Source organism: Musa acuminata, chromosome BXJ2-8, assembly GCF_036884655.1.
Source record: "Musa acuminata AAA Group cultivar baxijiao chromosome BXJ2-8, Cavendish_Baxijiao_AAA, whole genome shotgun sequence".
NCBI classification, from domain to species: domain Eukaryota; kingdom Viridiplantae; phylum Streptophyta; class Magnoliopsida; order Zingiberales; family Musaceae; genus Musa; species Musa acuminata.
Genome location: NC_088345.1, coordinates 8,037,359 through 8,055,438, shown reverse-complemented (window position 1 = coordinate 8,055,438; position 18,080 = coordinate 8,037,359). Strand labels below are relative to the sequence as shown.

Sequence of the window (18,080 nt, the reverse complement as noted above, 5' to 3'; positions counted from 1 at the left end):
CCGAGCATGATAGTTTAACTAGTCTATCAACTTCGTTTGATCTAAATCACTGACCAAAATACTTAAGTTGAAGTTGATAATAATACACTCATCGGACCAAGTCAATCTTAATATTGTTCAATTTCGATATGGGACTAATTAGGGGTATTACACATATCTTGATTGCATATTAATTCCTCATGTTTTATAATTTATGAAAGAAATATTAAAAATCCTAAAACAAAAAATTATTGTGTTACGATAATTAGATTCAATTTATCGATTTACATAAAGATCAAGATCGGATATATTTTCGACATAATGTTTAAGTCAATTATCATGATTTTATGATTGATCTAATTTGAAAGATAATATGAAGATGAACGAAGTATTCTTGGAAGATAAATACTTTCCTCTCAACTTAAGATGAACATACGCTATGAAAAGGGAGAAGTTTGTATAGCGTCTCCAATTCCCGTTGTTGCCATTCACTTCTCCTTCTTAAAAACACTGAAAGTGTTTCAGACAGTCATCCGCGATCCCTCACTTTCTCATAGTTATTTGAAGTTGGAAGTATTCACAAATGCTAAGATCACATCCCCAAAACCCTGGAGATTGATTAACAATTGCTGAATGGAAGGGATATCGAAACTGTTCTGCATGTGAGGAGCTATAGGAGTGTTAGTAATTTAGATCCCAACCTGGAGTTGGAACAGTGATCGAGGACGCTTTTTGGAGTGTAATGGCAATGAAGAATTATCATCAGCAAGCAAGAGAGCAAAAGGAAGCATTTGGCTTCAGCTTGAAACCAGCAAACATAGTGGTCCTTCGTTTCATGATAAATCTATGTATATATATTTTGGTGTCAGGGGGATGAACACACAATGGACAGCAGTGCTTCAATGAATATACATATCTAACGATGTGTGGGAAGGAGAACCCTATTCCCCACTAGCACAGCAGCTTTATTCTTCGACGTTTGCAAGTGCTCCCACCGGAGTGGACATGAGTCATAAAGGTCAACAGTTTCCATAGGATCCACCATGCAGATGAGGGAGGAGGAAAGAGAGGAAAAAGGAGAGGAAGGGAAGAAGAGGCCAAGAGAAGGGAAGACGAGAAGGTGGAAAAGAAGGCACCGTGCACATGGGTGGTTGGTCCAAGCTAAAGGAGGATCGGCAACTTTGTCCCTCCTCTCCTTTCCACGCCCCCCTTCTACTTTCTTGGTGCCTTCTGATCTCCTCCCTCCATATCACGTCTCCAAAGCGAAGCCCCCCTCCCCCCATAAAGCAGATGCATTACATGCTTTCTCTCCTGTAACACTTTCACTTGAACCTTTCAGGAGGCAGAAACACCTTCACCTTGCAATTTGAGTGTTATTTAGCAGCCGATGACAGTGAAACCATCCACATTGTAGTTGGATGAGATCCTTTCTCTACCTTGAGGTTAAGAACCAAGTGGAGGATGACTGGGTTAATCTCATCATGAAGCTCCTTTTCCATCGGTGTTGAATAGCAGTCTGCTGTTTGACACGGCGACGGAGATGAGGCTCGTTGTCTCTTCTTCCTGCTTTTCCATCGCCGGCAGACGAGGCCATGTAAGGTGTGGCTTCTGTGTCTCTCTCGAGACAGCAGCGACACAGAGTCTCGTTCCGATTGGGCGATACTGCGGGCCCCTCACCCGTGGACCCCACAGCCCAGGTTACCTTATTTCCTTCGTCGAGCATCGATAGCGAATCGCGACCGTCCATTGAACCAAAATTGGAAAATCGAACGGCTTATTCTCTTCGCTCGTTGTGCCCAGTTATAGAGGACCTAAAACGTTAAAAAGGTTGTAAGTAGTGGCATATCTGTGGTTTTTGGCTATTTATCGTGCTCTCTCTCTCTCTCTCTCTCTCTCTACGTGCCGCCACTGTGAGGGAGCAAATGGGGTGCACGGCGTCGAGGCTGGAGAACGAGGACTGCGTGCGCCGCTGCAAGGAGCGCCGCCGCCTCATGAAGGAGGCTGTTCACTCCCGCCACCACCTCGCCTCCGCCCACTCCGATTACCTCTGCTCCCTCCGCCTCACCGGCTCCGCCCTCACCCGCTTCGCCCTCGGCGAGCCCCTCGCCGTCTCCGAGCAAACCCCTCCCATCCTCCTCCGCTCCTCTTTCTCTGCCTCCGCCGCCTCCTCCTTCCCCCCGTCCAAGCCCCAGCCCCCTCCCGCTCCATCTCCCCCGGCACCGCGTCCCCGACGCCGCCCCCGCCGCCACCACGACTTCTCCCCTTCCCCTTCTCGATCCGTCGTGTCCTCCTCCACCTCCTTCCGCAAGCCCTCTACCTCCGCCGCGTCCGACGCCGGCCACCCTGGGTTCCCTCCACGGAACTCGACGTACGCCACCACCCCTTCCCAGTCCTCCTCCGCCTGGGACTGGACGAAATGCTGCCCGCCTTCGCCACCCAATTCCGAGTTTTTCGAACGCAGGAAAACCGAGCTCGAGGAGAAGAATCGTCTCCGGCACCATCTCCCCCCGGAAGAAGAAGTGGACGAGTCGGATGAGGAGCATGTAGCGCCAGCGGAAGAAGGACGAGGAGGAAGAGAAGAGGTCTATTGCCGCGAATGGGGCGAGCACTGTACCAGCCCCACCAGCTCTTCCACCCGATCCGATGGCGAGCCGCAGCGGGAGGAGGGACGAGAAGACGAAAGGGACACAGTATCGACATCAGAGAGCACGGCCACCAGATCAGAATACGCCCCAAGTCAGGCAGCGCCGTCCGAGATCGCGTCGTCTGCGGCGGCGGAGCTGAAGACGCGGCTGCGGCCGAGGTCGGAGGCGGGATCATCGTCCGCCAGGTGGAAAGCCGGCGTCCAGGAGACTACCTCGTCTTTCGCCGCCGCTGCCGAGCTGCCGATGGTGGTGCGCCACCACAACCTGGCGGAGATTGCGGCCGCGATCGAGGAGTACTTCGTCAAGGCCGCCGATGCCGGCAGCGCCGTCTCGGATCTCCTCGAGATTGGCCGGGCCCAGTTTGACGGTAGCTTCCGGCAGCTCAAGAGTAAGTGGAGGAACGCCCATGTTTCGTTAGGGCTTATGGCGGCCATTACGATTCGTCCTGCGTTGCAGTCAGGTTAAGGCTTCAAACTGATTATTAGCTTGGTTGTATTCAAATTTCAGAGACGGTGTACCACTCGAACAGTGTGCTGAGCGCTCTGTCGTCGAGCTGGACGTCGAAGCCGCCATTGGCAATTCGGTACCGCTTGGATACAGCAGCTTTAGAGGAGTCAGGCGGAGGGAAGAGCCATTTATCCACTTTGGAGCGGCTCTTGGCTTGGGAGAAGAAGCTCTACGAGGAGGTGAAGGTATATTTAGGGGGAAACCTTTTTAGCTTGCTTTTGCTGTTATTTGTTGTCACCGTAATGTCTTATGGAATCATCGTAGAAATTTATATACACATCTGAATTTCCACTAGAAATTTACATAGAAATGGATGAATACTGGAATGAGTTTGGATGAAAAATTTTCGTTTTGGTGTTATTTGTTGTCACCATAATGTCTTATGGAATCATCGTAGAAATTTATATATACATCTGAATTGCCACTAGAAATTTACATAGAAATGGATGGATGCATACTGGAATGAGTTTGGATGAAAATTTTCGTTTTGGATTGAGATATTAATATCGAGTGCTTAAAAGGAAAATTTTGGAGCCCTTGCTACATGAAACAATTTGTAGTCACTTTACTCTTGATCTTTGTCTGATTCTTAAATGTGGGGGCTTTCATCTTTTTCCCTATGGGGTATACTGACTTGGTGACGATGAACTCTCTACAGAGTGACAGTAAACTCTTTATCGTTGTCTGTTTTCAAGTTATAGTAAAGCAAATTTGTTCCTTGAGATCATTAATCGGATATGTGTAAATTTTAGCACTTTGGTTCGATTGTTTCCCATGTATTTTATTTCATTTTGTTTAAAGATACCACTGACAAGTGTTGTATTTTTCTCTGACTTCCTTAAAAGATGGTTACTATCTCGATGATAGTTATACCTGGAGCAGGCTCATAGCAAGCCGGTCAACTACTGATACATGAGCAACTATGGTGCTGTTTAGAAACTCCTATAGGCTATTGCCACCATTTGGTCGAATGAAACATAGTTGAACAATTAGCACGGTTCAGATTGTAGAAACTCATAGGCCACGGGCACCATTTGGTTGAGGCCTTGGAAGTAACCCTCTGAAGCATTTGAGCTGACAGGCTACCAATTTATTGTCTGACGTTGTGTCACGGACAAACTTCTAAACAAGGTGTTTGATGTAATGCTTATGTATGTCCGTGTCTTTTGGCATGTTCATGCCTTGTACAGAATGTAAAGGGGCGGCCGAAGGCTTAATAGTCCCATTTTAGTTGGGTTGGTGGCCTCTTTAGGCTTGTAAATAAAGGTTGTGTCATGTGGACACGCTCGAGATCTTTTCGGTCTGTAATGGACCATTTTACCCTTTGTTGTGCCACTGTTCAGAGCTTGTAAAGTCTGTTTGTAATTTGCTTTGTCTATGAAGTGTTTTTCGGACATGTTTGCTTGTGGATCCCGTTTGAGGCGTTCTCTTTAACCCGTTCTCTCTTTTGTTGGTCCTAAGGGACAATGGGAGGCTTCGGGGAGGCTGACCTTTGCGGACGGACGCGCAAGGGTGCCGCACGACTTAGGCAAAACCAGCTAAGTCCGTGTCATATGGTATCAGAGCGGGACAAGCACTCATAGAAACACTTGACATGCAAACGTGGGGGACCTAGCGGGGCTGCGTTGAGGGCAGTCAGCACATGCGCGACCGTTTGAGGGAAAACGGGCATGGAGATGTAGGGAAAAGAGTCGCTCAGAGGAGCGGGCATCTGAGATTGGCATTCAGAGGAATGGCCAACCCTTCGCGCAAGAGGCACCACGAGAACAGGCAAGCTTGGAAGAATCTGGAGCGCACAAAGGTTGGGATGGCTGAGTTTGAGCTACGGCTCAACGTTGACAACTTTACTTGATGGTGCTCAAGGCAAGCGAGGCGCTTGGCAAAAGGACGAGACCATGCAAAGTGGAATGAGTTGCTCAGCGACCGAAAGAGTTGTGCAAAGCTCACAGAGGTGAGGGGAATTGCTAACTCGAAAAATTCGGTACTCATGCATGGGCTTGTATGCGGACGATGGATTGTTCGTGGCCATCCCAAGGCGACCGAGACTCGGCGCCATGGAGCATTGAAACTTTCTCTTCGGCATGCGAAGGATACGTCCGGAGGAGGCTGAAGTGTGCAACGAGTTCAGCATGTTGCTAGGCCTTGAGGGGTGCAGTGGTGGCTGTATTGACGTGGAGGCGCAATCTAGCAAGTGCGTTTGCAGGAGGCAGAACAATGCACAGTTTATTCTGCAGATCGGAGTAGTCCAAGGGGATGGTGGTCTCCGAAACGAAGAGAGATGTTGCTCCAATGGGACAGTTATCCAGGAGGGATAAGTCTCGGCTCTCCAGAGGGAGAATCATGTGAGATGGACTTCACATGTTGAGGAGGAGTACCTCACAAACAACAACTCCACGAAGCTCAATGGACCGAGCAAGCAGCGAGGAGTTGTCACATGATCTCGCTCGAGAGAATGCATGGGTGGATGCATTGCGAGATCAAGTGGGGGAGCGACCTGAAGCAACTTAAATGAAGGCACACTTGGAGTCGATGTGGAGATCGGACTCAAGGGAGGGCTGACCTGTGGAATGGTGGGCACGAGGGCCACCATCGACTCAATGCGAAAACGAGGAGCGGAGCAACTTGGGCGTAACTTGGTGAAGTACCCAAGCCGCATGAAGGGAGCCAGCAGAGAAGTTGGAACATGGAGCAGAAGCACAGTGCTTTCCTTAGACAGAGGTCAAAGACATGAACTCTTGCAGAGGCAAGAGTAGGATCATGTTGTTCCATGGGTCCTTCATTCTGTCGGAGCGGACTCATCTTGCATGGTGCCAAAGACGAAGGGAGCTTCTAGGCACATGCACCTTATCTCGGAGGAGCATTTGATGGAGGAACTAAGGCGACTCAATTTGCGGAGGCGAAGTTGGGTTCAGAAGGCCTTAGCACGGGGCAAGAGGACGCAGAGGCAGGTACTCTTGAAGAATATGCCACAGTGTTGCCATTCGAGTTGCTATGAAGGAAGCGGTGTGCAGCGGAGATTGTGCTGGTAGGGGCAGAGGCCCAGGATCCAGGCAATGGTGCATAATTTACAGCGAAGTCGGTGGACTTCGGGAGCTTCTAGGCGACGGACTGTCCTAGAGCGGTGCTTCATCTAGGTGTGACCCAAGAGTGGGTGGATGAAGGTCGATTGCCAAAGGAGCGAACAAAATCGAAGGTGGAGGAGACCCTGCGATGTATTGGCAGAGGCCACACATGGAGGGTTCACAATTCGAGTTTATTCCACAAGGATCAGAATGCAATGGAGATGTCACCAGGAGGCGACATGGTGCAGCGGATCGTGGTGGAACAGTTCGTGGCAATGCGACACACACGACACAGTCCCGGGAGGGACTAGATCATATGGAGGTATGATCGGGAGCTACTGGGAGCTCCGCTTTGGTGAACCACACGACGGCAAGAAGGGCTATGGATTCAAGGAGTGAAGGCCATGGTACCGCAGAGGCGGGTCTTCCGGGCGTGCACCGAATTTTGCATCGGATGAAAACCTTGGTCATCAGCATATGGGGGCTGGGTTCCACCAAGGGAAAAGTTCGAATGCAAGTACCAGTGAGTCCCATGAGAGGGACTTGATCATGCAGAGGTATGATCGAAGCAGCTGGAGAGTTGGACTGCTCCAGAGCTCATATTCGCTTAAGGGAGCCTGACAAGTCAGAGGACAAGGTCGAGTAAGCGAACGTTGCTACCAAGGAAGCTAAGGAGAACAGAATCGGTGCAAACCCTACAATGTGATGGCAGAGGCCATGCATGGGAGTTGCAGTCTGTCTTTCCATCGACCAAACAGACTGCTTGGAGAACACAGAGGTGTTGAAGCAGGAGGTCGAAAGGGGCGAGGAAGCGACGACAAGTCCTGAGGGACTTAGCTACCCAAAATCAAGCAATCAGTGAGAATGGAGGTGGACTCAGAGGAGTGTCACGAAGGCATATCTACTGATTGTGAAGAAAAGGGATGTAGATGCGAGGCGACGGATAGTAGGGCCATGGGCATGGCAGCGCCATGGTACCGCAGAGGCGGGACTTCCGTCAAAGTCATTGATCCCTTGCTCTCACGGAGGGAGAGCGCTTGGTCGTGAAAGGGGCCGAGGAGGTGGAGCATGCAGAGGCAATCTCCAAGTACCGAGACAAGGCTGAAGGGCAGAGGCCAAGAAACTTCGTAAGACCGGTGTCAACAAGTTTCTCATCAAGATAGCCGTAAGTGAAGGACTTCGGGTCATGCAAGAGTGCACGACCAAGGAACGAAGCAGGCAGTACGTGGTGCTGTACCTTTGCTACTCAGTGGAGTAGGCGGCAGGGTTGATGGAGAAGACGGTACAATCTTAGAGGCGACCTCATCTATCAGAGAATTACTCCAAGTTGGGGTGAAAACTTCCTGCATTCCAGAAGTTCAATGGCATTGAGAAGGTGAATCACAGTAGCTAACTCAACGCAAGGAGTGCAAACACTTCAAGTGCTTCAGAAGTGTGAGCAAAGAGCAGGCGAAGGCCAGTAACCAGCTCGATGCATGAAGTACAACCTCGAGGAGGCGGGCGAAGTCAAGTAACCTTTGCCTTCTCAACTCTTAAGAGAATGGGCGAAACCGAGTACCCTAGTTCTCTTATCTATCCAGCAGAGGAGCTCTGCACAAGTTCAAAGACCCTTCGAAGATAATGGAAGACAATAGTTGTCAAATCCTCACCAACGGTGATCAGTGCTACTGAGAGTAGATTGTCCGCTTCATTTCCCAACGAAATGCCAATCGAAAGCGGAAGTGATGCGAACCTACTTGGATGTGACAACTAACTGAAAGAAGAGTCAATGAGCAGATTTTGTGGAGGAAGGACCCAAAACTTCAGAAGTTTGCGAGGCGATGCTCGTTAAAGCTCCAATAAGCATCCACCCAGTTCAAGCAGCATGTGGAAATTTTGAGAAACTGGCGCAGTAAGAATGGTCTTTTCCTTCATTTGGTGGATCCGCAGGAATCAACGAGGATCAACACAACTCAGCCAACCCCACACCAGAGTCAGAGTCATTGGCGAGTTGAAGCAGCATGGCGGATCAAAGGTTCGACTACTCAAAAACAGCAGCGGAGAGCAGCTGGGAGCCAGGAGGCGCATTGCAGCTGGAGCAGAAGATTGAAGACTTAGCAAAGGCGAAGAGTTGCAGTGTTCACAAAGGCTTCGACGAGGACGTCGAAGGGATAAGTGGGGGAGAATGTCACGGACAAACTTCTAAACAAGGTGTTTGATGTAATGCTTATGTATGTCCGTGTCTTTTGGCATGTTCATGCCTTGTACAGAATGTAAAGGGGCGGCCGAAGGCTTAATAGTCCCATTTTAGTTGGGTTGGTGGCCTCTTTAGGCTTGTAAATAAAGGTTGTGTCATGTGGACACGCTCGAGATCTTTTCGGTCTGTAATGGACCATTTTACCCTTTGTTGTGCCACTGTTCAGAGCTTGTAAAGTCTGTTTGTAATTTGCTTTGTCTATGAAGTGTTTTTCGGACATGTTTGCTTGTGGATCCCGTTTGAGGCGTTCTCTTTAACCCGTTCTCTCTTTTGTTGGTCCTAAGGGACAATGGGAGGCTTCGGGGAGGCTGACCTTTGCGGACGGACGCGCAAGGGTGCCGCACGACTTAGGCAAAACCAGCTAAGTCCGTGTCAGTTGGTCAGTCAGTAGGAAGATTGAGTACTACTACAAGTAGATTCTTAAAGATGCTGATAGAGGTGGGAAGAAAGAGAGAAGTGCTTGTCCCATGGTAGTTAACAGGGGACTGTCACTTGCAAAGAACCAAGGTCATGTTAATTGTATCTTATTGTTTATTTCTAGATGGTGTTGGCTTGATTCAAGCTAATGGGATCACTAGATTGGACTTTAGGGAAACTCATGTTTATTTCTCGATCATAGTACCAAGCTCATAATGCACGTGATATCATACGTGGAGGCAGTTGTGCAATTTGTGGTCCTTTAGCATTTTCTTTTGATCATCTAGTACCATGTAACGTGACAAACAACCGTGTTACTGTTCAGTTCTTCAGTTATTCAACACAGTGGTCGGTCAGAAGGAATCTTTCAGATGAATCAATGTACCTTCAGTATTGGTAGCAAACTAGGTCCAAACAGATTCAATTTCCTCCATTTGACCGATCAATCTTTTATCCTTATTGCGCAAGTGATTTAATTAGATATATTTGAGGTAGAAATAAGAAATTGTAAGCAAGTCTGGAAAAAAAAACCTAATGGTGAACGCCTAGGGATCACAAACACATTGCCTTTATTGATCTCTGCAAGTGAACAGAGCATCTGCTTACGGCAAGGGTCCACGTAATGTGGCAAGTGTATCACTTAGATTAAGCCATTCAAAGGTCTCTGAATTAGAAGTACCTTAAGCGTGTGCTATCTATATAATTTTTGTCATCAAGATGGTTACTTTTATTATCATCAATGGTTATCTCTGTTGTTTCACTGTACAGGCTAGAGAGGGTGTAAAGATTGAGCATGAGAAGAAACTGTCGACACTGCAGAGCCAGGAATATAGTGGAAAGGAGGATGCAAAACTCGACAAGACCAAGGCTTCCATTAAGAAATTGCAATCGCTGATCATAGTGACATCTCAAGCTGTCACAACCACATCTTCTGCCATAACCAAAGTCCGTGATGATGAACTTGCACCACAACTTGTTCAGATTTGCTATGCGTGAGTGTTTCTCCTCTGATCAAAATCTTAGTTTTTTTACTTTCAGAGCATCCATGATTTTGTTGAAGGCACTGCTAAGACTTGCTTCTAGCTTCAATTATAAGCTAAACTAAAGCATCTATTTAACTGTCTAAACCATAGTGTAATGTTCAAACATCTTATAGGCTTTTGAACATGTGGAGACAAATGAATTGGTTTCATGATGTCCAAAACCATGTTGTGCAACAAGTCCGGGGCCTTGTGAATCGTGCCTCTTCTGGCGAATCAACCTCTGACTTGCATCGGCTGGCAACCCGTGATCTTGAAGCTGCTGTCTCAGCATGGCATTCAAGCTTCAATCGCCTCATCAAATACTATCGTGACTATGTCCGTTCCCTATACAGCTGGCTTAATCTTACGCTCCTCCAAATCAGCAGCGACACCCCCCAGAAAGACCATTCTTCACACATTGTGATTGAACTCACAGCCTTCTGTGATGAGTGGAAGCACGCTCTAGATCAACTGCCTAACACTGTGGCATCCGAGTCTGTCAAAAGTTTCATGAATGTCATCCATGTCATCTACACAAAGCAGGCAGAGGAACTGAAGATCAAGAAACGGGCTGAGGATTACTCAAAAGAGCTTGAGAAGAAGTCTAGAGCACTAAGAAGAATTGAGAAAAGATACTACCAGTCCTCGATGGTCGGCATGGTGCTTCCAGGAGGTGGACATGACAATGATGGACAAGTATTCGACACACGTGACCCACTGGCAGAGAAGAAATCAGAGATCACAGCTTGTCGGATAAAGGTAGAAGATGAGATGATGAGGCATGCTAAGGCAGTTGAGGTCACCCGATCGATGACCCTTAACAACATACAGACAGGCCTGCCTGGTGTGTTTCAGGCATTGACCGGCTTTTCAGCCATGTTTGTGGAAGCTATGGAAGGTGTTTGCTGTCGAGGTGTGTCTGTTTAATAGAATATCTTTCATACTTTTCGGCTATTTTCTTATTGATATGATCAAGCCATAAGGGGAAATATATAGTTATAAGCAGGAAGAGATAATCTCCCATCCTTTTAGGTGTGTCAGGTTGGATAAGTTGATGTAAATATATCATTTTTGAAACATATCCTTTTCCCTTTCTGGAATGTGGGAGGGGGTGTCTTTGTAAGGCAAAATTTGGTTGGTTGGTTGGTCTGTGCTTTAATAAAGATCAATTCATCTTCTCTGTTGTGTTTTATCTATGGTTTCTCTAATTGCCTACTGAACTGGTTTGAAACAGGAGTATCTGTGTTGATCTTTTTGGCAGAGAAGTGTTATGCTCCATGGAACCATGTGGATTGGCTGTAAACAAGCTTCAATTGCACGATTATTCTGTCTAATTTCTTCCGACAAAATGAGTTGTGGTATTGTGATAATTTGTTCCATGAATCTAAAGATTTCCCACTTCAACCAGCAACATCAATGAGCTTGTATGATACACAAGGTTGATGGTGTTCTACCAGATGATGTTGGGCAGAAGGCTGCTACCAAACGATGCAATGATGGCGACTCGAATCAATTAGGTGTTGCAGAAAACATCAAAAAGCTACGTATCATCGAGAGGGATTCTTAATGGGCAGAGGTGTCGTGAGTTCATGCGGCAGTGTGTGGGGGTGTGACCACCCTCATCACTGCCGCTGCCGTATGAACAATGATGCCTCGTGTTGGTGAGCTTTTTCTTGGGTCCCTTGCTCGACACGTCCAAATCTTTCATGTTGCCTGAGAGAATCTGGAGAAGAAGATGGTCAACTACTAGTCGTCGCTTTTGTCGAGTGGATGGAGGCACCATATCGATTGCTTCCATTGCTCTCTGTTGAGACGTCTGCTCCGTATAAAATAATTCCTTTTCTATTCCGGATAAGAAATGAAAGAGAAAAGAAAACGAACTCAATGGCGGAAGACGAGATATTATATTGTGATGCGACTTCTCCTTTGTAACCTAAGGGATGAGAGTTTAAGTGGGTCCCACAGGTGGGCCACGTTTGGTTTCCCGAGCGCATTAGGTGGGCCCCAGGAGACCTGGAGAAACTTCCGCATGGTAGTGAAGTGGGTCTCGGTATGGCGGTCGGCGAATCATGTGTGCGCAGATGAGGTCGACCGCATATGAGGAAAACGGGTCGGATATTATCAACGAATTGGAATCCGGATTCGTATCAGGATCCGGGTCCGGATCCGATCGATTCGTGTGTGAGTCGGGCAAGCAATAAACGGGTACGAAAATTATTCTTGTGGATATCATTACGCCTCTTGGCGAGCGAGCGAGCGAGCGAGCGTGCACGGCTCGCGTTGGTCGCAATCGGCCGGCGTAATCTGGAGGGAGTGAGGGAGGATGGGGCGGCTGCGGTGGGCGGAGGAGGGATGCGGGCGGTGGGAGCTGGACATGGAAGCGCCGGTGACCATGGAGGGCACCGCCCGCGCGGTACCCGGCGACCCCCTCCCTCTCGGTCTCTCCCGCGGCCGGCGCATCACCCGCCCCAAGCAGCTCGACTTCATGCACCGGTTTATGTCCTCCCCGCTCGTCCCCTCCTTCGCCGGCGATCCCGCCAACGGCGGGCAGGGCCTCCTCCTCCACCACGCCCACACCCTTCATCTCACCGAAAATTGGTATCATTTTTCCTTCCCCTTGTTTCTTCTCCTTTCTCTTCTCCCAATACATGCCGCCTTTAACCCAATCAAGAATTAATCTTTATGGATTATTCGTGTCTTGTTTGTGGTGAAAACTTACCAATTTCCGTCAATTGAGCTGTCCACTATACAAGATTAAGGCAATGTGCATCTGGTTTTTGTGCAATCTGTTCAATCTTTTGATGACCGACACACCCTGAATGCTTGTTATTTGGATGACTAGCAGCAGTACGCCTCTCTGATTATTTTGAAGGGGTTTGGTTTTGTAGCTCTTAATCTATGCAAAACAAGAGATTTTGCAGGTTAGAGTTTGTGATATTTAATTCATCTTAGTATACTGAGGCATACGTGGAATAGCTGAACTCATAAATCTAGATAATATGCTTCCCAAGGATAAGATACTGTTGCAAATCTTCACTATTAGGAGTATGTGAAGGCTGTGAGGCCGATCTTTTAGATTTATAATCTAATCTATGTGGTGGCTTTTGGAAGAGTGTCACTGACATTGAATTTTGAAGTTGGATGTTTCTTTTAATTATCTATTGTAACAACCTGTCATATGTTCTGTATGCCTTTTCCGGAAATCCAATTACGTGTATAATGCAAGTATGTTGGACTTCCTAGTTTTTCATTTCTGTATTTTGTGGTAATAAATATATTTTTATTATTATGTTGTTTTGTGAAACATTCAAGGTTTGAAGTTTTGCTTCTTGTTATAGGCTTTAGCTGCTTTCATAACTTCAGGAAAAGAGAGAGAAAAACTTGTAGCACATGAAAGCACACATCATAAAGAAAGAATATATTTCAATATTAGTTGCTTATCTATCTAAAGAAAAATATCTTTATGCATTGCTTTATAAAACATGCATGCACAAGCTTTTTGAATGAAATTAAGTATGCTAGCATTTGTTTGTATCTTTCAGGATCCATTGGTCTGGACTTGTAGAACTTTTTATAATGTTATCTTGGTTGTAGTAAGATTTTGTCGCTGTCTTCTATAATCTTTTTTTTAACATTTTAAGATAAGTTTTTGATTGGTTGAGAATTTTGATGTGTGTTTGTACGATAAATCTAGTTGCAGATTCGTCAACATATTTATGGTGATTTTCTTCTAATCAGGGAGTATAGCTTTTCAGGTCTACTACCATCCTGGAGCAGTTAGATGTGCAGAAAATTTCACTCCTCTTTAAAGAATTTGCATCAAATCATGGCAAGGAGATCTCATGGCCAAAGATCATCTTCAAGCATTTACTTGACATATTCTCATGGGGCCTTGGTACTGAATTCCTGTTCACACAGAATTCTTCTTTTCTTGTTGAAATGTACAATGTCAAGAAAGGAAATCGAGGGAAAGCAATTTTTCAGCAAAAGGCAAGTCATATGTATTTGCTCATACTTTTAAACTTTGGTTTATCTTTTGCACTTGCAGTTCATTTACTATATTTTTTATTGTTTAATATCACATGTAATAACCTATCCCATTAATCTTGTTACTTCAAGATGCAAACTTAGTAGGATATAACTTCTCATCTACATGTCTCTTATGGATGCAGCTTCCACATCACAACCTAACACTTGAGACAGCTTGGCCTGGACTTTTTGTTGATAATAATGGAACATACTGGGATGTACCATTATCATTAGCAGTTGACCTTGCTTCCATTTCCTCAAGTTCTGGTTTGAGCTATCATTTATGTTTACAGCATAATAGCGGGAAACCAAAACACTTTGGTGGTGATCAAACTACTCAAGTACCTCCTTCTCTGTTGCCTGGTTTATGTGCAAGAGCTGCTGCTTCAATCAAAGAGAATTGGAGCATTTGGAGAAAAAAAGAAGGCAAGTTAAGGATGGTTCAGCCTTATGATGTGTTCCTTTCAGATCCCCATATAACTGCATCAGGGGTTCTTGGTAAGCTTACAATGTTATCAATGCATCTTCTTATTTAAGAAAAGTGGAAGTGCTCGAGCATTTTCAATTAACTTCCATATTGGGTAGAGCATCATGCATTGGGTATATCATTTTTTATGAAATTGAGAGAGAGCACTAATGACAATAGGGTAGTGTCCATTTATCTCTCTTGAGAAATAGTTATGATATGTGGCAAGTTTCTATAATGGAAATAGTTAGGAAACACGCATTGGTCAATTTTTAAAGATTTTTCATATGACTATACAAGTTCCTGTTTTCAGATAGATTTCCCTATTCTCTTGAAGAGAAAATGTTACAAAGCAGATGTGATGTGCTTGTCTAATAGCATTACTACACATTTTTGAAACACATATGGGATTGTTATAGTGAAAGAAAAAATTTGAGAGACATTGAGGAAGCTCTTCCAATGATTTGTGTTTTTGTGCAAAGGCTGCTAACCTGTACTTAAGTCAGCAAGAAGTGATGGTTCATTTGAGGTTACCGCAGGTCAAGAAAGCTCTTTCTTGTATGTTGGAGTTGTGCCATTGGCATATAAGTTATTATTTCCTATTTATGCTTTTACATATGCAGCTTTCCACTCCAGCTTAAGATAATAAGTACTACTTCATATGCTTGTCCTCTAACTAGGCAAGACAACCTATACGTCCTGTGCAGCATCTAGATGCACACTGGTTCCATTAGGGTAGGTTCTCTCCTATTTGAAGTTCCATTATTGTTGGGTTTTGTGCACATGTCTCTCAGGAAATGGCATAGGGTATGATGTGCCCCCGAATGTGGCAAATGGAGCAGCATTAGAGAATGGCTTATAGCCATCATGCTGCAGATATTAGCATTCTTTGATGAACAAAAAAATGCATCTACACAGAGGTATACAGTTTTATGATTTGTTTGTACCGATCATTTTATGGCACATAACGCATGACTTGCAGCTGTACTGATGATGCCTAATTTATGGTTTAGTGTATGTTGGCAAGTTAGTTAATCTAGTAAGACATAAGTTGTCTGTCAAGATTGGCAGCTCATTAGCTAAGAGAAATTTAAACACTGTCACTTAGAACGTAGATAATCACTCTAACTTTTGAGTATTTTTGCATTATTGAATTTTCATGGTTTATATATGTTAATTTTATATCAATAAGTTATGGGCTAATGTTTGCCTTAAACTGTGCATATTACTGCATTAAGTTGATTGGTACTATTTGGAACTGGTAGTGTATAGGTATTAGTCTGATCATGATTTGATTAGGCCTTCCTTTACTGTTCATTTTGAAAAACCTAGTATGATTTCACCTTGGAAGGATCAGGAAGCCATTGAGGCTGTTTTGGGGAACAGAACATATCTGCTTTTCTCAGTTTGTTCTCTCAACTGCCAACCAGATAATCTGCTAAATGCAATATCTTAAGTCAACTGCATATTTTACATTTTGTTATGGCAGGGGCAGTGGCCAGTGCATCATTGGGAGATTGCTCGGCACGGCTCCCTATTGAAGATGGGTTGGAGAGATGCAAGGCCTTCAGGCTGTACGCCCAAAAAAACAATTTGGCAGCCTTCGCAGATCTCTTTGCATCTGTATCTTGTACGGCCCAGCATGGAAATTTTCAAAGGCTTTTTCTTGATCTCACAAGGTTCAATGCCCGACTAGATTTCCCCTCAGGTTCTGCATTTCTAACCGGGGTTGCACATTTATCACGAGATTTATATAATTCTCGACAACTGAATTTAGAGGCAATTCGTGCTGTTTGTCCAGAGCTGACAGTATCTCTGCAACAACAGGTGACTATTTTTTCTTTAAGTTATATAGAGTTATCTCATGCGTATCCATTGTAGATGCGGTCACAGAAACATGCATGTTACATTAACCTTCTGATATTTTGGCCAACCTATGAAGTCACTTGAAAAGTGCATTTCTTGGTACCACTTTAAAATCTTCTTTGCAGATCACCCTAAATGTTCATTTGGATTGACTTCTAGACTTCTACCGAATAAAACTGTGTGAGATTATAAACAAAATGTGATAAGTATTTAATAGGGGGATTGAAACGTGGAAAAATCCAAAACCAGTGTTGTTGCTTTCATTTTCTACTATTTTTAACAAGTGTTATAAATAAATGGTTGTTATTGGTGCATCTCACTAACTCAGCATTGCTTGCAGATAACAGATACAGTGAGGTGAAGCATTTATCTATTGGAGGCTTTAGAATGTATATACATAAAATAACAAATTGATTTCTACCTTATTATGCTTGGTTGGGAAAGTGGGTGGGCAAGGTGTCCAGTCCTTATGACTAATTAGAAAATGCTGATGATCAGAGATGATTTGAAGTCGTCATTGCTGAGAACTGAAGGAAAGATGAGTAGTATAACTGAATAAAGCTTAGGAGATGTTGCAAAGTGAGAAGTGTATTCTTATAGTCGAATACTGCAAATAATATGGGACTCTGAATTAGCAAAGCAAAGGCATTCATTTGTGGAAATCAGTTGTGAATCTTGTTTGACTTTTTTGCGTTCCTAGTGTTCTAGCTCTCTCATTTCAGACTAAGGTTTCAAATAGCAGCCAAACTAATACATACTGATCAGTATGTATTGAGCCAACTGAATAGCATTTCCGGACCATATGGGATCTGTTGATACTCTTTTTTTCTTTCTTATTAATGCCAGATGGTACCGGTTATTATACTAGTATTCTGCTGGTTCAACAAGATATTGAAACCAGTAATGGACAAGGATTTTAAGCCTTGATTCACACTATAATATCTTTCTTTCTTCTAATGCTATTATTAATTAATTTTTCAGGAAAAGACTGTCTTTTTCTAATCCAGCATTCATTCCCACATTCTGGTTGGTGTATGATACATAGGCCTAGCAGATTGGCAGAATATAAACTCTAGTGCTCTTTTTAAGGCATGGTCAACTATCACTCGGAGATGACAAAACTTTTGATTTCTTGGAACAGTTGGTTATCTTAAACATTTTCGAAAGCTTTTCTTTATGGTGAACTTTTAATCCAACATTTGGTTTGGACTCCTTTGCAGATTGCTGGGCCCTTCAGCTTTCGAGTTGATTCCAGAATTTTGTTTGACCCAAAAGACAGATACCACATTGCTCGCCTAGATGAGTCCATATTTGCAATTGACTGGGCTTTGAAGGTTCTTGGTTCAGCCAAGGCAACGGCTTGGTACTCCCCAAAACATCGAGAGGCCATGGTGGAGCTTCGGTTCTTCGAGAGCTAAGGAAAATGCATAGTTCTTCCTCGGTGTTTACCTAATCTGTTCCAGAATAGTAATCTCACTGAAATTACAGACCTCAACATTTTAGCACTTGTCCTCCTTGTTTTCCTTTTCTCCCTGATCTAGCAGTTCCGTTGCTCACTCTTATGTTTACTATCCTTTGTGTATCAATGTATGACCAGTTAAAGAGACTGCAATTTAATCTGAGTGTCAAATTGTTTACCACACTGAATTAGACTTTTGGCTATTTTGTGGACTATTTTATTTCCTTTTTTTGCTTCATGATTTATATCAAGAAGAAGATTGCTTCTTTTGGCTGCCTGAATTTAAATTCTGCTGCTCTCTTGTTTCAAGGTTCTCTTGATGTACATCAAGAGGAAGATTACTTCTTTTAGCTGACTGTTGACTATTTTTTTCTCATTTCTTCATCAAAATG

At 44.6% G+C, this 18,080-nt stretch overlaps 2 protein-coding genes across 3 annotated transcripts; both read left to right on the top strand.

Moving 5' to 3' along the window:
- The first annotated feature begins 1,340 nt into the window (after positions 1 to 1,340).
- Positions 1,341 to 11,048, top strand: LOC135619028 (protein ROLLING AND ERECT LEAF 2-like). Its single transcript, XM_065120593.1, has 4 exons — positions 1,341 to 3,012; positions 3,132 to 3,316; positions 9,615 to 9,838; positions 10,003 to 11,048. Exons 1-4 carry the CDS (start codon positions 1,902 to 1,904, stop codon positions 10,793 to 10,795), a joined length of 2,313 nt encoding a protein of 770 aa, XP_064976665.1. The 5' UTR covers positions 1,341 to 1,901; the 3' UTR covers positions 10,796 to 11,048.
- Positions 11,049 to 12,095: 1,047 nt separating this feature from the next.
- LOC135619027 (protein TRIGALACTOSYLDIACYLGLYCEROL 4, chloroplastic-like) lies at positions 12,096 to 17,869 on the top strand. Of its 2 annotated transcripts, none has more exons than XM_065120592.1 (5): positions 12,096 to 12,466; positions 13,624 to 13,858; positions 14,191 to 14,395; positions 15,853 to 16,190; positions 17,450 to 17,869. In XM_065120592.1, the coding sequence occupies exons 1-5, from the start codon at positions 12,192 to 12,194 to the stop codon at positions 17,645 to 17,647; spliced, it is 1,251 nt and encodes a 416-aa protein (XP_064976664.1). In that variant the 5' UTR covers positions 12,096 to 12,191; the 3' UTR covers positions 17,648 to 17,869. The 2 variants fall into 2 exon arrangements, with proteins under 2 accessions (XP_064976664.1, XP_064976663.1); XM_065120591.1 differs by having other exon boundaries at positions 12,097 to 12,466; positions 14,041 to 14,395.
- Positions 17,870 to 18,080: the final 211 nt, after the last annotated feature.

Excerpts from the sequence above, each read along its gene's own strand:
- LOC135619028 (XM_065120593.1), top strand. The coding sequence starts at position 1,902 with ATGGGGTGCACGGCGTCGAGGCTGGAGAACGAGGACTGCGTGCGCCGC. Across the intron at positions 3,317-9,614 it reads AGCTCTACGAGGAGGTGAAG|GCTAGAGAGGGTGTAAAGAT; the intron begins GTATATTTAGGG and ends TTCACTGTACAG. Across the intron at positions 9,839-10,002 it reads CTTGTTCAGATTTGCTATGC|GCTTTTGAACATGTGGAGAC; the intron begins GTGAGTGTTTCT and ends AACATCTTATAG.
- LOC135619027 (XM_065120591.1), top strand. The coding sequence starts at position 12,192 with ATGGGGCGGCTGCGGTGGGCGGAGGAGGGATGCGGGCGGTGGGAGCTG. Across the intron at positions 12,467-13,623 it reads CTTCATCTCACCGAAAATTG|GTCTACTACCATCCTGGAGC; the intron begins GTATCATTTTTC and ends ATAGCTTTTCAG. Across the intron at positions 14,396-15,852 it reads AACTGCATCAGGGGTTCTTG|GGGCAGTGGCCAGTGCATCA; the intron begins GTAAGCTTACAA and ends TTGTTATGGCAG.